General features: G+C 52.8%; 8 protein-coding genes across 8 annotated transcripts; 3 read left to right on the forward strand and 5 right to left on the reverse strand.

Annotated features, from left to right (window-relative positions):
• Positions 1 to 464: 464 nt before the first annotated feature.
• G6M90_00g018600 (uncharacterized protein) lies at positions 465 to 1,688 on the forward strand (the record flags this gene model as incomplete). Its single annotated transcript, XM_014693194.1, has 2 exons — positions 465 to 1,023; positions 1,150 to 1,688. 2 exons carry the CDS (start codon positions 465 to 467, stop codon positions 1,686 to 1,688), a joined length of 1,098 nt encoding a protein of 365 aa, XP_014548680.1.
• Positions 1,689 to 2,347: 659 nt separating this feature from the next.
• On the reverse strand, positions 2,348 to 3,976 carry G6M90_00g018610 (uncharacterized protein; the record flags this gene model as incomplete). The annotated part of the gene is made up of 2 exons (XM_014693193.1): positions 2,348 to 3,710; positions 3,810 to 3,976. 2 exons carry the CDS (start codon positions 3,974 to 3,976, stop codon positions 2,348 to 2,350), a joined length of 1,530 nt encoding a protein of 509 aa, XP_014548679.1.
• A 2,756-nt stretch (positions 3,977 to 6,732) lies between these two features.
• On the reverse strand, positions 6,733 to 8,688 carry G6M90_00g018620 (uncharacterized protein; the record flags this gene model as incomplete). The annotated part of the gene is made up of 3 exons (XM_014693192.1): positions 6,733 to 7,581; positions 7,648 to 8,167; positions 8,306 to 8,688. The coding sequence occupies 3 exons, from the start codon at positions 8,686 to 8,688 to the stop codon at positions 6,733 to 6,735; spliced, it is 1,752 nt and encodes a 583-aa protein (XP_014548678.1).
• Positions 8,689 to 9,002: 314 nt separating this feature from the next.
• G6M90_00g018630 (uncharacterized protein) lies at positions 9,003 to 9,407 on the reverse strand (the record flags this gene model as incomplete). Its single annotated transcript, XM_014693191.1, has 1 exon — positions 9,003 to 9,407. One exon carries the CDS (start codon positions 9,405 to 9,407, stop codon positions 9,003 to 9,005), a length of 405 nt encoding a protein of 134 aa, XP_014548677.1.
• Positions 9,408 to 10,019: 612 nt separating this feature from the next.
• G6M90_00g018640 (uncharacterized protein) lies at positions 10,020 to 12,403 on the reverse strand (the record flags this gene model as incomplete). Its single annotated transcript, XM_014693190.1, has 3 exons — positions 10,020 to 12,153; positions 12,208 to 12,286; positions 12,364 to 12,403. 3 exons carry the CDS (start codon positions 12,401 to 12,403, stop codon positions 10,020 to 10,022), a joined length of 2,253 nt encoding a protein of 750 aa, XP_014548676.1.
• A 793-nt stretch (positions 12,404 to 13,196) lies between these two features.
• mpaB_1 (Mycophenolic acid synthesis protein B) lies at positions 13,197 to 14,571 on the forward strand (the record flags this gene model as incomplete). Its single annotated transcript, XM_066129822.1, has 5 exons — positions 13,197 to 13,292; positions 13,357 to 13,433; positions 13,506 to 13,535; positions 13,609 to 14,085; positions 14,166 to 14,571. 5 exons carry the CDS (start codon positions 13,197 to 13,199, stop codon positions 14,569 to 14,571), a joined length of 1,086 nt encoding a protein of 361 aa, XP_065985725.1.
• A 762-nt stretch (positions 14,572 to 15,333) lies between these two features.
• G6M90_00g018660 (uncharacterized protein) lies at positions 15,334 to 16,074 on the forward strand (the record flags this gene model as incomplete). The annotated part of the gene is made up of 1 exon (XM_014693188.1): positions 15,334 to 16,074. One exon carries the CDS (start codon positions 15,334 to 15,336, stop codon positions 16,072 to 16,074), a length of 741 nt encoding a protein of 246 aa, XP_014548674.1.
• Positions 16,075 to 19,973: 3,899 nt separating this feature from the next.
• Positions 19,974 to 21,523, reverse strand: leu-1 (3-isopropylmalate dehydrogenase; the record flags this gene model as incomplete). The annotated part of the gene is made up of 5 exons (XM_066129823.1): positions 19,974 to 20,212; positions 20,347 to 21,067; positions 21,179 to 21,250; positions 21,370 to 21,390; positions 21,473 to 21,523. 5 exons carry the CDS (start codon positions 21,521 to 21,523, stop codon positions 19,974 to 19,976), a joined length of 1,104 nt encoding a protein of 367 aa, XP_065985710.1.
• Between the last annotated feature and the right edge of the window lie 1,578 nt (positions 21,524 to 23,101).

Below are 23,101 nucleotides of genomic sequence, written 5' to 3' on the forward strand. Positions count from 1 at the left end.
CCTCCTTCCCTCTTTCCTAGACTTCCGCAACCCCCCCTCTCTAACATTCGACGTCAAGCAACGGGCTGCTCCCCATTTGACTTCAACCTCGCGACGGTCTACACTCTCCATCCAATACAACCTTCTCCAGCCTTGACCCTTGCCATCACTTTGCCCACAGAAACTCTCTTCAGGCCTTGCACAAACACATCCAAAACTCCAATCAGAGGTCCCGTTTCAGTTGGCGCTAACGGCAAACTAATCTATTTGCAATCCGGGGGCTCGGCATCCTCAACTGCTGCAGCATTTTGGTTTTATAGAGTTATAAACAAGCTAGCCTACGGAGTACCTCGTGGATACGGCTTTACACTGAGTCTAGGGCTCTTGTATCCGACAATTTCCTAATTAGGTTTCTGCATGTTGCCTGTCATCGTCCAAGACTTCTGCGTGTTTCGTCATCGTCAACATCAGCCACCAATCCAGCCATGCAGGCAGCAAAGGCTGCGCATCCTACGGAGTTCGAATTTGTCATTGGCAGTCGGCCGCAGGAGCTGAAAGTCGACACCAGTCGCAGACTTCGATCGTTCCTGTCCAAGCGGGCCTGGAGGGAACACCGCGCGCAGTACGAGCAGCGGTCACAGAGCTCGTCCGAGTCTTCGCCATCAAACTCGTCCTCTTCTGGGTCCAAAAGCGAGGCCCAGAGTTCGAGTAGCAGCATCCGAGATGGCAATGCCAACCCTGACAGGAAACCAGTCGCCACAAAGGCGAGTCGCCGCAGGAGAAACAAGCTTCAAACCGTCACGTTTGAATATATTGGAGCCGGCCCAATTGCACCACCATCCGCCTTAACACCGGGGACCGTCCAAGATGCGGCGGGATTGGAGGAGCTCTATGGCTTGCCTGGAGACAGGCTGCTTCAGTTATTTGCACAGAGCCTCGCCAGGTTCCCTCCCATGGATACGCATTTTGGGGGTGGTCGTGTAGATCCATTCAGATCATATCCGGGGCCATGGGAGCCTTATATCCCAGCATTGGCAGACCACTGTAAGTCCATCCCTATTTCCGACCAATGATGCAATATTTCGTGGCTTTATACAACGAAAAGCGCCATCGAGACGCAGCATGTCCCACGGCTCGCTTTGAATATATGCTGACCATCACATCACATAGATATTGTCCAAATGGCCAGAGATATCCCTGAACTGGACCAGCCGGGCAACAAGGGCCTTCTCAGGTCCAGGTGGTTCCCTCTTGTTCTCTCGGACAACGCCCCATTCCAAGTGGTCATGCTCCTTGCCGCAGCCAACTACGCCTCCGTCAACAACATCAGCACCCTGGGGTGTCACCTCCTCCGGATGAAGCACGACGCCATCACGGCCATCAACAACACCTTCAAGGACGACAAGACGCTAGCAAGCGACTGTCTCATCGGAGCCGTCGCCAAGATGGCCAGCTTCGAGGCCATGCACGGCGACGTGCTCTCCTACCAAACGCACATGGAGGGCCTAGTGCGCATGCTAGAACTGAGAGGCGGGCTGGACTCGTTGGGGCTGGGCGGCCTGCTTCGCCGAATGGTGGTGTGGATTGACCTCAACTCTTCATTCCTGCTCAACATCCCGCGGTACTTTCCCGGGACGACCTTTACGGGCGTTGAGAGGGAAGTCACGGAGGTTGTGGAGCCCAACCCAGAACGGTTCATCGCCGTGTAGGATCATGACAAATGTTGGAAATGTGCCTGGTTGCTTGATTTATTGATTTAGTTGAATTGGATTATTTGGCATCTCACACCTACACGAGTGAGTACGCGCATCGCGGTGCGTCAGAAGCTAGCAAGATGGAGTCAAGTTATACACACAATGAAAAATCAGCAAGGGTTTGCTTCTTCAGGTCGCATCTTGTTCATATTCAAGCACGTGTCATTAAATATATATATTAGACCTACTTTTCCTCGTCATTACTCAAGCAGGGAACGTGGCCCCTTGTACCCTTGTACCGCCCCCTCTACAGATGAGCCGCTACCAAAAGAGGGGAGGAAATAAAAAAAACAACACCCATAGACGGCGTCAAAAAGAATCATCACTTCATCCAAGCATGTACTCTCCCCGCCAAAAAAAAAAGGGGGGCACTACTATGTCACTATCCATCCCCGTACTCCTAGTTACTCCCGTAATTATACTCGGGATAAAAGAAGAAGAAAAAAATGCCTACGTGTCCACTGTTGAATGGAATGTGCAGCAGCGGATGGAAGGGGGGTCCCAATCACGTAGTCAAGAAGAAAAAAAGAGGCAAGACGAAGCGAAGAGGGAAGAAGAGAAGAAAAAAAGAAACCTTGGGCGCAACACCTTTTTTTTTTGTTTTCATTCGCCCCTTACAACAGGGCCATGGCACCCATCACGCCGGCAAAGAGGTACCCGACAGCCGGGGCATGGGCCTGGGCGGCGGCGGTGACGACGGGAGCCGACGTCTGGGTGACGACGAGGGTGGACGACGGGGCGCTCTGGTGGACCGTGTTTGTGCTCTGGATGACGACCGGGGTGCCGGGACCGCCGGGGACGGTGACGGTCTGGGTGGCGAGGCCGCCGCCCAGGGTCTCGGTGACGGTGAGGACGTGGACCGAGGAGAGGGTCTGGCCGGGGGCGGTGACGGTCTGGAAGATGACGCTCGAGTGGGCGACCTTGACGACCTCGGTGCGGGTGTTGACGACGGTGACCTTTTCGCCGCCGACGGTGACGACCTCGGTGACGGGTACGAGGTTGGTGACGGTCTGGTAGGCGACGTTGGTCAGGGTCTCGGTGGTGGCCTCGCCGTGGATGGTCTTGGTGACGGTGACGGGGACCTGGGTCTCGATGAGGCTGGTGGCCGTGGTGGTGATGGTCTCCTGCTTGCCGTTGATGGTGGTGACGAGGGTGACGGGGTGGACGCTGGTGATGGTGGACTTGACCACGTCGGTGGCGGTGATTGTCTGGCCTGGCTGGGTGACGGTCTGCTGGAGCGTCGTGGGGACGACCGTCTCGATGAGGCTCGTGGTGGTGAAGGTGATGGTCTGCTCCTTGCCGCCAATGGTGGTGACTTGGGTAACGGGGCAGAGGGAGGTGATGATCGAGGTGACGCCGTGGACCTCGGTCTTGGTGCGGTCGGGCTGCACCACGGTCTTCTGCTCGGTGACGGGGACGAGCGTGGTGATGAGGCTGGTGGTGGTGAAGGTGACTGTCTGCTCCTTGCCGCCGATGGTGGTGACCTGGGTGACGGGGCAGAGCGAGGTGATTGTCGAGAGGACCACGTCGGTGGCGGTCTTGGTGCGGTCGGGCTGCACCACGGTCTTGTGCTCGGTGACGGGGACGAGCGTGGTGATGAGGCTGGTGGTGGTGAAGGTGACTGTCTGCTCCTTGCCGCCGATGGTGGTGACCTGGGTGACGGGGCAGAGCGAGGTGATTGTCGAGAGGACCACGTCGGTGGCGGTCTTGGTGACGCCGGGCTGCACCACGGTGTTGTAGATGGTGGTGAGCACCTTGGTGACGACGCTGCTGGTGACCGTCTTGGTGGTGAGGTAGGTTGATCCGGGGGCCGTGATGGTCTCCGTGACGGGGCACACGGTCGTGTAGGTGATGTCGACCAGCGTCGTGGTGCCTTGGGTGACGGTTGGTCCGGGGACCGTCACCGTGGCTCCTTCGCAGCCTCTGCAGCTGGTGAGGGTTACGGTCGACAGCGTGGATTTGGTGACGACGACGGTTCTATATCCCAGGGTTAGCAACGGCATCGACCATGGTGATGTTGTATTGATATCGAGTCACAGCAGCAGCAGCAACATGGGCGAGAGTGTCCCAACTTACGTTCCACCATGTGTCACCGTCGTGGTATACGGACAAACAGTAACCGTCGTGTAAGTCACAATCGTCGTCGTCCTAGTCGGCTCATTCCATCGCGCGTCAAGCTCATCAGCGCCGCCGGCCGCCCACGCCACGGCAGCACACGCCAGTCCAACAATAAAAGACCTCATATCGAACCCCCTGGTAAGCCAACTGTAGCGACAGTAAGGATTGCAGTGTATCCAATCTCCAACCGCTGGGAAAACAAAAACGAAAGAAAAGAGAGAGGTTGAGGGACAACTAGGTCAGGGGGGGTGGGAGGCGGGCGATTGTGCGAAGAAAGACGGCAAGGAACAAGGTCCCTAATAAGTATTTCTCTCACAAAGCAAGCCGTGTACACTCCCGACGAAGGCTGGGGCCGTAATGATGAGAGAGAGGTTGGTGAGATTCAAAAGAAAGAGGGCAGCGTGTGTGTCGGTCCAGTCGAGTGGGAAGAAGTGGTTGGGACGAAAGAGTTTATACGTCCAGAGAAGCAACCTCCCGTCTTGTCCGTCCCTCCTCGTCGCATTCGTGTAATAGACTCTCAAACGGAACAACAACAAAAAAAAACGAACATGATGGCATCATTCGTTTCTCTTCCCCATATGGACTCGAGGCGGCCAGCCTCCCCTGTCGGTGGCATGGGGAGCGGAGGGACCAGCGCAGCTCCGCAGGAGACTGGGCTTTTCTCCCGAGATGCACAGACGCATTTTTGTTCTTCCCAGCAAGGAAATTCCTTGAAAAAATTAGGAAGAAAAAAATACGAATGGAAATTCCCCGTAGCTTGGAGGAGGGGTGGGAAAAGAGATGGTTTGTAGCTTGTAGGCCGGCAGAAAGGGCCGTTGGAGCCACCTCGGCAGCCCTCATGCACCATGATGTATGATCATGTATCTCGATCCGACGAACTGCTGAGACAAAATGTACAAGACTCACTTGTAGTCTTTTGGAAGTCCGGCTGCATGAGGAAGTACGTTTCTCTTTTTTTCCTCTTTTTTTTTTGTCCCTTTTTTTTTTGTTGTTGTTGTTGTCTGCCCAGCCATTTGAAACACCCCGAGAAAGCTTAAATAAACCTCCGCAAAAATGGAAACCCTCTTTTGTTCGCGCACAATGCCCGTTTGTTGTTGCCAGAAAAGACGAGACATCAGGAGCTGCCACACCTTTTTTTCCTGCGGTGACATCTCTCTCTCTCTCTCTTTTTCTTTTCTTTTTTCTTTTTTTCTTGCAATAATTTATTCCCGTCGTCGTAGAGACAAAGTCGGACGGCCAGGCCACCACCCCTCCCCCACCTCCTCCTCAAGTGCTCCTTCCCGGACCACGCCGCACGGCCTTGCATATGTATGGACGTCCATGTCGGGGACACGAGGTTTCTGATACATGACGTGCCACCTCCAAGTAGGCACGGGCAGACGCTTGGATGACGAGCAGGGCGCGAGTACGCATGTACCGTGTTCGGCTGCATCGGGACCTTGTCGATTGTCTGCACAGGAACACAAATGCCTGTTGCATCGCCGGCGGGCCGGCCGATCTTGGGCATAAATCAGCCCTACCTGCGTGCTGCACCGCTCAGCCCACGTATCCCCGTCGATACGTGATTTCTGGGCCGCAGCCGCCTCTCCAAAACGGCACATACGATAAGCGCGCCCACGTACGGAGTAGTACCACTGAGTAGTTCGTACGGAGTAGTCAGTCCATCCATCACGGCCCCAGTGGCGGGCGCTCGAGTGTTTGAGCGCGTGGCTGGGCAGCAAAAATAACCAGACCAGACAAACAAACTTTGGCCCTCTGCTTCCTTCATTTCATCAGTCTCGAGGCCACGAAACAACGAACCCAACCTAAAAAAAGGCTGCGCTCCCGTCCCTGCCCGTCCCTGCCGCGCGGGCGGGCCAACAATGGAAAACCAGCAGACAAAACAAAACAATGCCGCAAATCGCCAAGATCCACGACCACCAGCGTCATTGCAACCATCACACCAGCACCATCCTACTCCGTACTTCCCATCCATCAATCCGGCTTCCCGCATGTTACGCCACGCATGCGCAAGTAGCCAACCTCGTATTTTTGACCGCCTTCCACCACCATCACGGAACGGTTGGCCGGCCGAGAAGCTCTCATTGTTTCATCACCACCACCACCAAGCTTTGTTCTCCCCTCTCTCTCGCCCGCCCGCCCCAACCACGTAGTATGACCATGTACGGAGTACCGTACCCAACCAAGGACGACTGATTGTGTGTGGTTTATGATTGGAAATTTCCATCTTGACATTTGTTTTATTTTATTTGTTTCATTTTATTTCTTTTGATTGTTTTTTTTTTTTTTCCTTTTTTCGTTCATGTCGTGCTTCATAAAAGTTACCTACAGAGTACAGAGTACCCAGTCACCCAATTCACTCAGTGAGCGTCTCCATGTATGTCGTCAATGGCTTGCTTGGTCTTGTGCCATGCGTGCGAGGGCAAATCGCTCCGCTTCTGCCTTTGGGGTATGACCTGTGCCAACCACCCCCCTTCGTGCAAGTATGTATGCGGCATTAGTCGAGCACAGCATCACCGCCAGTCATCATCTTGCTAACCCCGTCTGCCGTCTGAAATCCGCAATCACGGTGCAGAAGCAGGAGCAGAAGCAGCAATTGAGAGGCCGTCCGACGCCAAGTCTTATGCGCCATCGGGACACTCCCGGTCGGCTCCACCGCATCGTGGCGCCACAAAATAATCGACCAACATCATCGACCACGGCGGCCGGACGCCATGGCGAGGAAGGCTGGATGGACATGTGGCTCCCAAGTTGTAGATTGAACATCAGCCGTGTGTACAGTACGCAGTATACAGACCAACACGTCCGTGTCCCGTCAACAGTGGTGGCATAATGATGCTGTATTGCTGTATAGCTGTATAGATGATCGTGATTCGTTAGCCTAATGTCCCCGTCCCTGGTTTGCCGTCGCAAACGCCTGCGAGGCGTCCATACACAAGCTAGCCACCAATAAGGCCCCGTTGAATATAGCCATCATGTAAAACGGCGCTCCCCTCGACACCGAGTCGAACAACACGCCTCCGAGCTTTGTTAAAAGCAGAATCGCCGCCCCGCCGCACAGTGAGTACACGCCTGCAATAGATCCCTTCAGTCTCACCCGTGAAGCAGAGTCCTCGTTGGTCGACCTGCGCATCAGTGGCTCTGATTCTGCCGATTCGTCTTCGCCTGGTGCAATTGACGGCTCGCGTCGTACTGACCGGGGCAGCTCGACTGCAATCACGCCTTGGCCTAGAGAGCCCAAGCTGCACACTATGGCTCCGATCTGGCTGACTCCAATAAGTGCCACCACTAGGAAGATGAAAGGTGTTCCCCCTCTATCGTCTACATCCTTGAACTCTGGACTCGGCAGCTGCGGTAGCATCAGATATCCAATCATGCCGAATACTGTGGCCACAACAACTGGATAGTTTACTCGACCGGCTCGCCCAGACAGATATCCAAACACTGGCGCACACACCAGTCCCATTAGCTGTGCCACTCCGGTAAGAATTGATGACAGTACGTAAGCTGCACGACACTCCTTCTTCAGCTCCGGTGATGGGTCGTTGGGCGAGCCTTGGCAGAAGCCATTGCTGATGAAGAAGGTGTTGATGTACAGCGGGATGAAGAGTGAGATAGCTACCGTCGACGCCCTGGCAACAAATCCACCAATGTACCCGAGCGCAATTCTGGAGTCCGCAAATCCCAATAGCACCGAATCCTTCATCAAATGTAGATACGGAATCGTTTTCTGGTGGCCGTTAGTCCAAGCTTGAAGCTTCAAAGATTTCCCTATAGCGTGTTGTAGCATGCATACCTGTCGCTGTGTTCTATCCTCGCCATTCTCCCCCAATCTTGCATAAGCATCTCGCTCCGAAATACCGAATAATACCGTCCATCCTTTGCCCTCCTCGCCCTTTAAATTCCGCAAACCTATAAAAACAAACAAAGCAACGACCAACGACACCGCACCAACCACGTAAAAACTATATGATACTGCCTGACCAGGCGTGACGCCGTCAATATCTCCAAACCTCGCGGGTAGCGGCAGAAACAAGGACAGCGCTACAAGCGCACCACATCCTGTAAATAAGCCAACGAGGCCGGCCAGAGCAGACGGCTTCGCAGACTTGGCCACAGCATCCTGTTGTTGACGAGAATCTCGCGAGTCGTTGGATAATGATCGAGTATAACGTTCCGGGGTAATGGTAGCCTCCGACTCCACAGAAAATGCAACGCTCAATCGCTGGTTGGGCTTGTACCTCGATGGACTCCTACCATCGCTCAAATCTCCCTCATCCGTCAGTGACGGCAAAATAGCCGTAACCATGGTCGCCCTGCATTTCCACCAATAGCCAACCGTTAGCAGGTGTCCAAACCAAAGAAGAGAGGGAGAAAGTCTCGGCTCGGCCCATTTATCTCCGACAAGACGCGAGATGGGGGCCAGGGGGGGGGGAGGAGGGTGTTGAACTTACGCCGCCGAGGCTCCTACCGCAAAGAAAATCCGCGCAAGCAGTAGTTGCGGGTAGACATTCTTCGCCTGGACAAACAACACCAGTGCGAGCGCGATAACTGCGTACCCCATGACAGCGACCCATCGGACTCCAAGGCGGTCTGATATCAGTCCCCATGCCGGGCATGCCACCAGGGCAACAATCTCGTCGGCGAAACCCAAGGTGCCCACGACATCGCCGACGTTCTTCTTCTGGCCTATGAGATCGGTAATGACAAACGACACGGAGCTGTTGAGAAAGACGAGAAACGATATGGAAAAGAGTGAGATGCCAAGAAGGTACGTGACGGCTTGCGCTGTGGTTGCGGATGGTGCAAAGGGCAAGTATCGGGATATCAACGCCATGATTCAGAAAGGCTGTTCTGGATAAACCTCTAGTCGAGAGGCAATGAGAAGAATCACATGGCGTGGGGGGTGGGAATGATGATGCTGGATGAAACTTGTTGTGGGAGGGAGGCCTAGTTGAAGATTATGACGCGCCGAGCATTGTTTGGACGAATGAACCGAGTAATTCTCCGTAATTACAAAAGTACACAGACCCGGAGTCACTAGTTCCGAAGGTGGTCTTGAGCGGTTGATTACATAATCCCAGCAGTTGAACTGGCATGTCCGCCACACATGTCGTCAAAAGCAACGAGATCGAAATGGTAAAAGTGAAATCAACCGGTTGTCTTGGCTGTGATGCGCATCACTCGCTCGGAGAGTATTGTGATATTTACGGAGTAGTCGCTATCAGTCTGACACCGCCGATATGCGTCGATTCGGCAAAAGACCCGGTCGCCCGGCTTGAACGAGAACGAGGACGAGGACCCGGGGCCGTACTGGACAACGGTGCCCGACATGTCCTGCCCCGGCACGGGCTCCTTGTCGGGTGGGAAGAACCGCGGGTTCTGGCTGACCCAGGTAAGCTCGCTGTAGCACAGCGCCGTGGCTGCAACCTCGACCAGCACGTCGGCGGGCTGAGAGGGCACTGGAACCGGGGCCTGGGTGAGGGCGAGCTCCGGTGTCAGCTTGTCCCGCTGGCGAACTGTGCGCATGGATGCGGGCAGGTTGGGCTGAGCCATGGTGATATGGATGTGAGTGGCTGTGAGGTGTTTGGTAGTTGGACGTGGTCTTGGATCTTGCTTCTTCCATCAACATTGAAATGAGGACTCCGTAGACCAAGGTCATATCAATATCTATAGCTGTCGAGCCATACATGGCTGGGTGTAGTCGTCTCCGTAGTAATCAAACGTGAATGTCAATATCAACAAACAGAATTAGAAGAGCGAGTGGCGCTCCTGGAAATAAGCCAACCTTACACTGAAGCATCTTGGGTCCGTGTATAATCGGATGCGCTGACAAGACCGAGGTCCGATAGATGGGAAAACAGCAACCCCGGCTCAATCGCTTGACGATTCTTCTATCCGCCCCTGCTTGAGGGTAAGTTACAGCATGTTACACCCTAAAGTGCTGTTTTGCACCGTGTAGCAAATCAAGTATTGTATGGAGTTATATAGACCGGATGGGAAACCCTCCTCTATCTAAGCAACTGCAATCGTGTTAAGCATCCCTATTTGAACGCTGCCTCATATACCTACCTGGTTTATTCAATGTTCCGAATTATTCATAGTTCCTGAACTCCCAAAAGCCGACTTTTCCTCATCCCAGTCGCAAAACAGTACATTTGCCCCAGCCTACCAAGCCCAGAGTACCTTGTGGTGAAGGGTCCTTGCACCCAATCGCTCGAATTCAAAGGGAGTGATCCACGAGTCGTTCGTCGAAAGCTTGGCAAATACACTGGCTCCCTTCCAAGCGACGACTTGCTCATCCATATCCCTGGCACTTCTGCTCACCAAGATCCTGTCGTACAAATCTGGCCGTCTGGCCTTGATTTTCTCTTCCAAGACCACCGTGAATTGGGGAATCTTTGAACCGCCTCCAATAACCATGATGCTGCCCAACAAGTCACGAAGTTTCTTATCATCGCCCTTGGCTGCGTTTTGGATACTGGTCAGAATGGCAATATCGAGAGGGGCCATGGGAAGAACGCCATCTCTTTCAACAGCGATGTCAGTCGCGCTCCGCGCATTAGAGTCCACAAATATGCCAGACGGCGCTTGTGAGTACTGAGACTGTTGTCCAGGGACCGGCGTACCCGTAGCGCGAGAGCCACTTGGAGCAGGGCTGTCTACGTTTAGGGCTTCCTTTCCAGCTCCAAAGATGTAGGGCGCTGGGGTCCCATTTCCCTCGGGAGCTGGAGAGCCAGCATGAGAGCCAGCCGGCGTACCATTTACTCCATTCTCACCCTTGCCGAGAAAGTTGAATGGCTGAGATCGTTCTTTGCTGGGCGTCGAAACTTCTAGTTGCGACTGTGACTGTGAATGCGACGGGCCGTTGGCAGCTGACATGATCGAGGGTTTCACCAAGGCCAAGACGGCAAGCTGGGCAGCTGAGGTCGGATCGTCAGGGATTTCGACATCATACGCATTATATGAGCGCTCAACCAGTTTCCGTCGTCCTCGAAGCTTGGCGCTATTGTCAAATATTGAGGGGTCAAACACACCCATAGCCGACAGAATGACTTCGTCATAAGTCTTGAAGGTATATTTCCGAGTCGACTGGTTGGGGGCTCGGACGTGAAAGTTGTAAAGCTGCACAGAAATGTCGGCTTGAGACATGGTACAGTGTTTGATCTTCAGCTCCTCGGCCAAGAGGAAGTCGTATCGTCTTTGTAGATTGATGTCCTGATAGGGGAAGTTGTCGTAAAGCATCATCTTGATAAAAGTCTCGGTGATGTCGTACCCGCCATATTTCATGTTAATTCTAGAGTCCTCGATGCAGAGACCGTCTTCCACACAAGTGACCGACGTCTTCTGTGCGCCAACATCTACAACGCAAGCCTGGGTATACCCGGCACCAAACGTAGCCGCAATGCCCTCCTGAACGAAACAAACCTTGTTGAATTCGAACCAAGTCATACAAGATCGCAAAATTTGCTCGACATACTTCTTGTCGTAAAGATCCGGGATGACAAACACACAACTGTATTGTTGCCACTCGCTGTTGGTAGTCAAGCCGAGTTCTTGACGAAGTGCCTTGTCCAGTAACGTCTCAAAGTCATCGTACAGGTGCTCCTGGCTGGAATACTCGTCCTCGTTCCACCACCCATAACGTAACGGCCACCAGAGTTTGAACTTGGGATCGGAGTCATCCGGCACACGCAGGGCATCGTTTCCAATGAAGCAAGAGGCCAGCGAATCGGGGTCTTCGAGCGTCTTAACGTCGGTCCACTCTATCTCCAAGGGGTCGTTGTGTTTCTCGATAATTTCTGGCTCCGTGCGCCGATTAAAAGTTTGGACCAATTCCTTAGAATTTGGCAAAACTTTTCTCTTGTTGGCGCGCATCTCAGACTTCAATTCGCTGCACATTTTTGAATACTTTTTGGACCACTCTTCGCCGTACTGCTGATCGGTCGTCTTGGCCTCGAACTGACGTCGTGGCAGGGCCTCGTACATCTCAGCCTCTGTCTGCGGAAATTTCGTTGCCAATGTGGTTGGAATCGTCCTGGGAAGAGCATCGCCGGCGAAACCTATCCGAAGGTTCTGGCTGCCGGGATGGATGACGATGATGCGCGATGGATCAACACCACCAGATGGTGTCGCAGCGCCATCTTCCTCTGTCAGATCGGGAACAGGCAGGGGGAGCTCGCCATTTGCAGGCTTGGACAAGAGGCGATCGCGGTCTCTGGCGCCTTGGACAAGTCGGTCGCGGGTCGCATCGTTCTGAAGGCGCAGGGCTAGAACTTGATCATCCCGCTTCATGTAGTCGCTAATGAATGTGAGCACGGGCTGTTTTCGATATAGAGACTCGAGTCAGACTAACGTATAGTAGTTCTTCTGGTTAATTGGGGCGACATCCGGCCAGGTTGTGAGCTTCATGCCATTATCAGTTCTCTCCAACCCTTGCATAGAAAGTCAGTAAACCAACCCGTCGCCGCAGGTACACACAGGTATGCATGCTTCTTGAGAAAGGACTTACCCTCCCTGAGGAGAACTCTCTCGGACACCTTTCCGACCATTTTAATATCTTTGCCCTTGCCGAGGCACACCAGCCAGTTGGTGGGGTTGTATTGATGCGATGAAGAGGCAATCGAGATCAATGGTTAGACCAAGACTCGAGGCTCAAAGGGTTCGAATGGCCGCGAATTTCCCGACGCGCACTTGAAGACTTCATGTTGGTGGTGCCAATGTCACAGCGTTGACACCACTGGCGGGTGGGTCCTACTGCTGCCCCCCAAGTGCTGGCAGTGTGTTCTGTGTTCTCCATGTACCCCGGCCAAATGTTTATCCGGCGGTTGGCGTGTGCTAATTGCAGTCTGGTGCGCCTCTAAACCTTCCCCAGCTTCTCCAAAAAGTCAACCCTGAGGTCGAGGAAGAGTCAGAAAGACAACAGAAGCATCACGTTTCCTAATAAACAAGGCAATATTGCCCCCTATCATCTGAACCCTACATAAATTGATCTATTTTTTAACCGCCATCTCTCGTCAACGGGACCGTGGAGTGAATCGGCCCCGTTTTGCCCGATTTTGTAGTTCTACTTCATATATATTCTTCCTACGCAGGTCAATGATTGTGCGCCAATCGTGAATCCACTACCTTCAGCGTAATCTTACGATGATGGCATTCAATTTGACCGTCTCAAGCCTCTACCGTCAAGTTGCTGACCATGGGTCTTTTCGTGTTCTTTCATGGGGCCAAATCTCGCTAATCGCATTTGTGTCCTACGTCTCACTCTGCTCATTTCTTCGTTTTCGGCGCGTCAACAAGCTACGCCAACGATATCCGTACCCGGATCGTGCATCCCTAGCGCAAATGACGAACGAGGAAGCCCAGGTCATTGTGCAAAATATCTGTTCATACGAGTTTCCCTACTTTTTTGACCTTTCGCAGCAATATGCGTTATTCAGGGTAGGTCAAACCTCTGCCCCTGCAGGCGATGTTACATCGCAGTATTGTCTAATGAATTGGGCAGACCTACGCAGTGGAAAATATAGCCAAGCTGCTTGTTTCCGTAAGTGACCTGAGCAAGTCTGACCAATCTCCAAAGAGGTAAGTTTCTATTTTGACCGACCCATTCATCGCATTGTCATCTGGCATTCTGACGATGCTGACTGTTGGTAGATACGAAGACACTGAAATCATATTTGTTTGGTACGGTATTTACACCCGATACTCTGTCTCATGTTCATGTTAACTAACAAATCCTCACGTCAATTTATTGCAGCTTTGCCCACTATGCTCCAACTTCGTCGATGCTGCGGAAGGCGGTAGCACGCATGAACTACCTACATGCTCCATATATTAAGTCAGGAAGGATTCTGAATAAAGACCTCCTCTACGTTCTTTCTACTGCCATGTCGGAACCCGAGAGGTTCATGCGTCTATACGAATGGAGACCGCTTTTGGAAATGGAAGTTGCCGCAGTCGCCTCAGTCTGGAAATACGTAGGAGACTTGATGGAGATTGACTATGAAGCAGAGCTCGGTAAAAACCAGTGGAGAGATGCAATCGAGTTCCTGGACGACGTTTCACAATGGGCGAGCAAATACGAAGAGCAGTACATGCGGCCGATGGACGAGGTTGCGCAACTGGGATCTGTTCTCATGGACTTGCTGTTGTCTGCTTACCCTAGAGCTTTACGGCCCCTAGGATATCAGATCGTGATGGTGTTGATGGGCGCGAGGATGCGATATGCTTTCCGGCAAGTCAGCAACCACAAAGCTTCTCAGACTTATTATTATACGTCCAAGATCTACATTCTAACTTGTTTTCTTGACCCAGTTTCCCCGAGCCTGGTGTCGCCGTGTGCGCGCTCACTTACACACTTCTCCTGCTACGGAAACTTTTCCTCCGATATCTCTCGCTGCCCAGATTCTGTCGTGTAGTTTTTGTTACCGAACCGGATCCGACAAGCAAACGAATGAAGCACCTCCATTACTTGAAGGAGCCGTGGTATACACCGGCGACTTTCTGGTGGCGCTGGGGACCAACTGCCTGGGCCAGGTGGGCGGCGGGAGGCATGGTCCCCGGTGATAATGAGGAGATGAAGCCTGAAGGATTTTTGTGGGAAGATATCGGGCCTCGAAGTACGATGGGAAAGGGTTCTGAAGAGACGGCAAAGCTTGAGGAAGTCGTGCAACAGCGGGCAACGGGGAAGTGCCCATTTGCTGTTCCGTCAAAGACTTGAATAATATTGACTCTGTATAGAGTAAGGGATTTCTTTGTATATCCAACATGTGGTTTATGAATTCCATGTCATATCTGTCTGCACTGAATATGTTTTGTTGCTATTTTTGCGCGCTCAGCACTTTGGAGTAGTTCCCGGCTGCATATTACTCTACGCAGTCAAAAGGGTTCGGGTCTTATAATAGTTACGGGCCAACTGTGCCGCCAATTCCATCAGCCTCTGCAGAATTGAGTTTTTTTCAAGAGCTACCCCCAATAACCGCAGCAACTACATTTTCATGGCAAAACGGCCAATGCTCGATACACGCGTGTTCAGGCACCCGTTTGTCGAGGGAGGTGTCACCTGACGTCACCACCTCCAATGACGACGCCACGTTCCTGTGGCCGGATTCTGTCTCGGTGCGTGGCGTGAAAAGTTACACTTGTCAACTTTTCTCTGTGACAACGCCTGATTGAAAAAGGTTCCCGCAAATCCTCTGAATCTACGTGGCATACCGGCCTGACACGACGCTCCGATCTGGCCCTGATGCCGGTTCCCTTTTCTCGCTCACTCACAACTTTGCCAGGGTGACACGACGACGCAGCTTCATACGGCAAACCGCGGTTCTGCACACGGCGCCCTTGCATCTGCACACGCAACGTCAACTCGGCTGATTTCGTCCCCAACTGGCTGCAGCAAAACAAAGGAAAATCCCGGAGAAAAAATCTGGACAATTCTACCGAGTGATCTTTGCCACGATATTTCCTTCTATTTTCTTCCAACATGGCGCCGATCCCAGTATATAGCTCTAGCCCTATTAACGCTGCTAAACCTGCGGGTGTGACTCCCAAGACGGCGGATTCAAACAAAGGCGGCCAAGCGCAGCTGGAGCCCCCCCAAACTAGTGGCGAACAAGCCTTCTCGCCAGCTCAACCTGGAGCCAGGCCGATGCTGCCCAAGGCGACTGGCGCACCACAACCTGGAGGCCATGTCCTGGCTACACCAACACGAACCAGCTCAGTGGGCAACAACCCCCCTCCACCGCAGCCTGGCGCTGTTCCTGTCCCTCCAGGCGGTGGCAGTGGAACGGGAAGCAATATCCCTCCTCCGCCAAGGGCCGGTGAATCACTCCAGAATCACCAGTCGCCACCAGTGACGACCATGCCTCCACAGATGGGCTATCAACCGCCTCGAGCACCTCTCCCTGTCCAGGCACGATCATCGACCACCGCCTCGACAGTAGGACCTCCGCCTCACTCTGGGCCACCGCCTCACTCTGGACCAGCCGGTGTCTCCGCACCTCTGCAGGGAAACTACCCGACGGCGGGAATCTCACTGCCGGCAGGAGGCTACCAGCAAGATGTCAACGCGGCAGGGTACAACAGCTATCAAAGAGCAGAAAGGGCATATGAAGACGAAAGTGAGGCGAGCGTCTGGGACACGGCAAGGAAGTGGGCGGCGTCTGCGGGAGAGTCTCTGGCGGCCGCGGAAAGCGAAGTCTGGAAGAGAATCAACAAGGACTAATAAATGGGGGAACCACACCCAAAGGTGGCACAAATGAGTGGTGTAAACTATGGGCAAGGCAGTGGTGAATAGCTGACTCTCTCTAGTGTTCACAGAGCTGGCTGTTGGGAAGGGGAGGCAACAGGGTGCCGAAGAGCCCGCGGCCTCTGCAGGTCAACTACCGGGTGTCGTGGAGATGGACGAGTTGAACGCGCCGTTTGTGTTGTATGTACATACATGGATGCTGGACACTTTGGAAAAAGGCAAGGACAAGGTCGGTATCTACGACACTAGTTTCGGCGGTTTCGACCATACAGGTGGGGAAGACATCGTGGAAGACGAGGCAGATCAAACACTCGCAGCATCGTGAGGGGGGTGACAGGGCCATGGAAGAGACCCTGCCCAATCCATAGAGAGGCAAGGACATGAGGCCATTGTGGAGTATAAGCAACCCAATCTGTATTACTACGGGCAAAAAGCCCTGTGAGGGGGACCGGATTCTCGCGGAAGATGGTGTGCAGAGAAAATGGGCCTTGCCAGGATGGATTCGCCTGTGAGACATTTGGAATAGTACATGTAGACACTTTCTTGATGAGCGCAAGGCATATCATATCTTGTTTGTACCGTTTCCCTCGTGGCAAGGCAACGTTGCAGTGTAGTCAGTTGAGGAAATATCAAGAAGAGGGCTTTTTTTGAATATCCCGCCCGCGGCTTCATCTGGGTCCTGATGGGTATTTGGGACATCTCTGTGCCGTGGTTCGTCCAGAAAGTCGGGATGATGCGGCTTGGAACCCCCAGCTTTCCCCAAAGCAGACGCGAATCTTGTGCATGACTTACTCCACCAGCTGGACATGTCAGTGTCAGTGTCATCCGAAGCAACGGCGTTGACGACTCTCGTTAGTGAAGAAGAGATACGTAGTAGTACGGACGCTTTCATGGGCGTCTGGTTGATCCTTGTAGCGAGCACATTCTCTATCCAGCTGGAGCCAAGTATCAGCAATATACAATATATACAATACGTAGGCTTTGTAATCTAGAACCACCCACCGGCATGACAGTCGATACTATGGACAATATCGAGCTTCATGGGCAATATGAAATTACGCTTTGTACGGAACAGCCGCTGCGTCAAGCGTATCCTCCGCCTGGACCGCCACACGGTAGTTGCTGCGTGCTTTCCCACCTCCACGATGCAGGCACATCGATCAACGGGCCTGGCGTGGAGTCAGGAACAGCAGATTCAGGTTGGCAGGCTGAGTCGCGCGGGACAACACAACACACCACCGCTGCGCTCCAAAAGTGGGAGCGAACGAGATACTCGGCAGAATCGCGTGACGATGTAAGTTTGTTTGAGGAGAGCCTGGGATGCCCGGCAACGAGGATTTGCCCCCGGCTCGTAGATCCCGACGGTACGTACGGATGTACCGCTGTTCTTTTGTTCTTTTGTTCTTCCTGGCTTCACACACATACACACACTTGAGATGGATCTGAATCGTGCGCGTTTCTGATACGGGACGGCTGAGTGTCGTCAGATCTAGTACGTACATGGAGTGAGTGGGTGGCGGTGCAGAGGGAGGTGGTGGGTGCTGTTTGTGTCGTTGGAGGGGGCGGCATGAAGTTCTTGACGATGTGCGCGATCGCCCTCTCCCCCCCTCCATCGCCCCGGCGGAGTGTTTTGTATGCAGTGCATGCCTACAGCTGGGGGGAGGGGCCGATGTGTTTGGTTGAGTATTTCCGAACAACACGATCTTGGATGGCTGTATGTATCTTGGTGTTGCGTGGCTCGTGCCTGCCTGTTTAGGAATGAGTATCTGGGACATGGCATGCGTACCTAGGTACAGAGGTATGTACAATAACAACGCATGTCCCTCTCTCTCGTTTTTAATTGGGGTTTATTTCTTATGGGCTGAATCTGGATTTGCTCTTTTTTTTCTTCTTCGTCATGTTCATCAAATAAGATTGTACATTTGTAATCGTGCCCCCAGTCCCACGGCGCCAAGCTGTTCCCCAGTCCCCGTCCCCCCCCGAGGAGAACAGAAAAGATGCAGGCCTCGATACGGCGCACAGCACAGGCCAGTCTTGGTGTTTGCCAAGGCGCGACTCAAATTAAAGAAGAGGGAGGGAAAACCTGCTCTCGATATTGGTTCATCGCCCTCAGCGGACTCCATACTCTCCATTCGCCATGACTCTCTCCCACCATCGGATAATCTCCGTGTGTCTGGTCGTCGGAAAGCTGTTCCGAACTCACATTGACACCACCTCCCCCACATATGCAGACATCGATGTGCGCATGCAACAAGCCCAGCCAGCCCGTCAGTATAAAACGCCATGTTTCTCTGCAGATTCGTATATCAAAATATTAGCTCTTGGGGCATGCGAGCAATCGGCCAACCCGATCGCACCACCCCTCCCCAATTAGAACAAAACGAAATCCTCAGCGTGCCCGCCGTCAATCTCAGCCCATGGGCTCAACTCAAGTCTGAGCACAAGGGAAAGTTTCTTCTTTCCTTCTTTCCAGCATTCCACCAGCCACACCCCCCCTCCTTTTCAGCCCCCGGGAGCCACACACCCCCTTGCCGGTTCCCAGAAGCCCCCGAATCCTGGCAGCCAGGGTCGGAGACAGATCTGAGACGTTAAAGCCTTACAAGGCACACCCTTGTCCGACACATCGTGGCCAACGGGTCCAGGTCGGCCTGGCTTGGTGTGGGCTTGACAAGCTCACTCCCCACTTTTCTAGCGCCGTGCCCTGTTTTTCCCAAAAACTCCACCGTGCCTTCTTTTCGGGCGCGCAGGGCGGCCGTGTCACCTGCTGTGTGTGGAGTGTCCTGTCCCAAATGCCACCGCGCTTTCATCCGTTGTTGGGAGCCATATACGGGAGCCAAGGGGGCCAGGGTGCGTAAATTGTAATAGGAAATAAATTACGCGCTGGGCTGGACTGGGCTGTGCTCATCTTTACACGGGACAAGATGTTGAAAAAGTAAAATGATGATGATGATGATGATGATGATGGCGATGATCAACTGATAATGGTGATGAAAAATTACAATACACATCGTAGACACAGAACAAAACTACATCAAAAACAAGCCAATACAACCACCATCTAATTAATGCACAACCCGCTCAAATTCAAAAAGTATATTAATCGGATCATTATCGAGCAAATCAAAACGATTTACAACTATTTGACCCCTCGCAAGCATTTACCTCTTTTGGGAATTCGGTCCTCTTTGACCCGGCAATTTTCTGTAACATCTTTGTGCTTGGACCCTTGGGTTACCTTTTGCTGCACCTATGTACATACATTAAAAAAGGTCCCTTTGCCTTGCCATCATGTAATTGGCTGCAATCGCCAATCGAGATCGATTGCAGCAGGGAGGTTTCTCGAGAGACGTCAAGCCGTGTCCATGCAATCACACGTCGACTATCCCCCCCCCTTCCCCTAAAACGAAAAAAGAAGTCATCACTGCTAGCTAAGCCAGCCTCAGTATTACATACATACATTGTACGCATCACAGGCAGGGTTGACGTCAAAACATTGCACAGGGTTTCCGTCCACATGTCGCTCAGTCTGGAACGACGGATCGCCATCCTATTGACGCATGACACACTTATAATTATCCTTCAGGCATCCCAAGTCGCGCGCTAGTGCCCGTCTGGCAGGTTTGTTTTTTTGAGTGTGTCTTGTTCATTCTCGGCATTGCCTACGTTCCTCTTTTGTTCCATCTATCCATCCATTCATCACCCGGGGCCCTTCCCCGGTTCCTTGTGAAGTTGTGCCTGATGACGCCGCTTTTTCTCCAGCCACGACAATTTCCAAATCCTCGTTCCTCCTTCTCCCTCCTGTACAGTATGGTTTGTATCTTCTTTGCGTCCCCCAAACGAATGAAATCACTTCATATCCCCTGCCACAGTGCACTCTACGGCCTGGTCAATATGGCCGCTAGTTGCTTAGCCACCTCATCACCGACTTCCTTGGTGCCGGCGTTACCGCCCATGTCTTTCGTCCTGAGTCCTCCGTCGATGGCAGCCTTGACAGCAGTCTCGACAGCCTTGGCTTCCTCGGGTAAGTTTAACGAGTATCTCAGCATCATGGCAACCGACAATATGGTACCAAGAGGGTTTACAATGCCTTTGCCAGAGATATCGGGGGCGGAACCTGGGAGAAACAAGATCATACTTAGCAAATCGTACATAATCACCACTCCATGATTGGCATTTTGGTGTAATTGTCATCCGCTATAGTGAAACTGAGATCGACAATATAGGTATAAGGGGTGGAGATACACCTACCGTGAATAGGCTCGTAGATGCCATTGCATTTACCCTTGCCGTCTGGAATACCACTCAAGCTTGCGCTGGGCAAAAGTCCAATGCTGCCGGGAATGACACTAGCCTCGTCACTAATGATATCACCAAAGAGATTGCTGGTGACAACAACCCCGTTTAAGCCCCGGGGGTTCTTGATAAGAATCATAGCGGCACTGTCAATCAGCTGATGCTCAACCTTGAGATCGGGAAACTCCCTCTCAAAGGTTTCAGTCATGACCTTCCGCCACAGGCGGCTGGTGGCCAGTACGTTGGCCTTGTCAAGAGACCAGACCGTCTTGTCTCCGCGGCCACGGGCGAGGAACCCGGCCAGACGCGCCACACGCTCAATTTCTGGACGTGAGTAGGGTTCCGAATCCCACGCAGTGCCTGATCCATCATCTTCTTTACGATCACCAAAATAGATACCACCGGTCAACTCACGGACAATAACGAAATCGGTTCCTCGGCATATTTCAGCCTTGAGGGGTGACGAATCGACGAGAGCCTCAGAGGCGAAGAAGCAAGGTCGTAAGTTTCCGTATGTTCCCATTTCCTTGCGTAGCTTCAGTAGGCCTTGCTCCGGTCGAACGGCACCGGTGCCCCATTTAGGACCACCAATTGCACCAAGCAGAACGGCGTCGGCTGAGTTGGCTGCATTAAGAGCTTCATCAGTCAACGGGGTGCCTGTGGTGTCGATGGAACACTAAGCAAGGTCAAGGGGGTGAGTGTGTCAGCACTATTACTTGGACTCCATTTCGTGCTCATAATCGAACCGCAGGACGAGGGAGTGACCTTCACGGTGTGTGGGACTTACACCTCCCAGCAAATGCTCTTTGAGCACAAATTTGCCAACGCTCGGTCTGTGTTGCTCAATCGCCTGGAGAATCTTTACAAGACAACAACATTGAAGCGTTCATGTTAGCTTGACGGCCTTGGGACGCCTACTTTATTGCCAAGAAACACCAGATGAGATTCCTTGTCATAAGTGGGAATGAAACACTTTACCTTGACGCCTTCGGCAACGACCTGCCCCGACCATCTCCTGTTAGCTGACAAAAAGTTCTCATTGGAGATTCGGGCTTCTGGGTGGAAGCACAGCTTAACGTACCTCGGGACCACAATGGTCGCCGGCAAATACCACAATGTTATGCTCTGCCATCTTTCGGGATTTCGTAGCTAGGCCCCAATTGCACTTTTGTCGCGCTTCAAGAACTGGCTTTGTTGATGGAGGAATGATGGATGTCGGGTTGGTTGTTGCGGGCCGCCCGAGTCGCCGATAGGTGCTGCCCCTCCCCCACCAATCCGAGATCGGAGGTTAACATATTCCGTCTGGTACGATTGACCGACGAAGGTAGCGGAACCCGTCCACCCTCAACCACGTTTGTTTGCTCGTGTTGACCGTCACGTCTCACATAACGATGGACAAACACGCCGCACTCACTGCAGTCAAGTGATGCAATTGTGCGCCCAGAGCAACAGGGCGCCACACCCGTTAGCCGGCGACGTGACCACTCGTAATTGACCAGGTTCTGAAGTTCGCACAAATATCGCCAGTATCAAAAGTTTGTCCTACAAAACACAGACCCCCCATCCCGCGGGCATGCCCCTCTTGACTCTTGAAGACTACTACTGAAAACGTTCTCGCTACTCGGGCAACAAAACAGAGGCGTCGACAGAGCACGATCCCCCCCAAATTAGTTAGGACAGCCCTGGTCTATATCAATTTAGCCCTTAATTACCTACCTAGGTAGGTAGATTACTTTTCCAAGTAGTTCCGATGCCTGCTTGGGTCGCAAGTCAAAACGCAGTGACAGACTGGAATATGTTGCGTTTTGTCCTCGCTTTCGCCCTTTGAACCCATTGTTCCCCTCCCCAACTGATCCGTACTCCATATGTACAATTGCTGAAGTGTCTTATGGAGGCGCCATTGGCTCTTGGTCTATGTCTGAGGTTCTGATTATCGTATTCAAGGGTCTTTTGCTAGCGCCACGTGGTGGTAAACAGTTTTGGCGTCTCGCGCATCTCAACGGGAACACCTGCCTCATACATGTGCTGTCGTCCAACCCAATTCCAAATCTGACAGCAGGGTAGCTGCTCCGACCTTGCCCACATGGCAAGGCAGGTCGCTTCCCGATCGTGCCACGCGTGACCAAGGCTCTCGTTTTCGGCTGCACTCTAGGACACGCCTACGTACGCAAACTGTTGGCGCTGATGAATCAACAGCCCTGTTTCTGGTCTCTGTCGCCACGTACAGCCGTAATCAGTTCATGTCATCGAAAGCCAAGACATGTTGACGCCGCTCTCAGCACTGGGCAATCATTGGATCTCCGGCACTTGCACGAGAGGCTTTATTCGCCCTGGGCCCTCCAGCCTTGGACACCACACGTTTGATCCACTCGGAAGAGGCGGTAAGCTCCGGCTGGAGCCACGTCGTTGTGGGGACGACGTTAGTACTCGCTAAGGTTCTTGCTCCAGGGTGACATATTATCGTAGGATGTACATTTGGTACGGAGTACGGAGTACTGTGTACGGTAGTGTATTGCACCTCCCAGGCCACTGAAGGAGTACTCCGGACACACGCCTGTCGTTGTGCATCGCGGGTCCAGGATCGTCAAGATTCCCGCTGGTGCTATGAAGGGTGTTTCGTGCAGAATCAGGTCACTCCTGAGTCATGACCGCACCCGTTCTGATTCATCTTTCCCTGGATAATTACCTCTTTAGTGCTGTGGACTTGTGA

Source organism: Metarhizium brunneum, chromosome 1 (genome assembly GCF_013426205.1).
Source record: "Metarhizium brunneum chromosome 1, complete sequence".
Classification (NCBI taxonomy): domain Eukaryota; kingdom Fungi; phylum Ascomycota; class Sordariomycetes; order Hypocreales; family Clavicipitaceae; genus Metarhizium; species Metarhizium brunneum.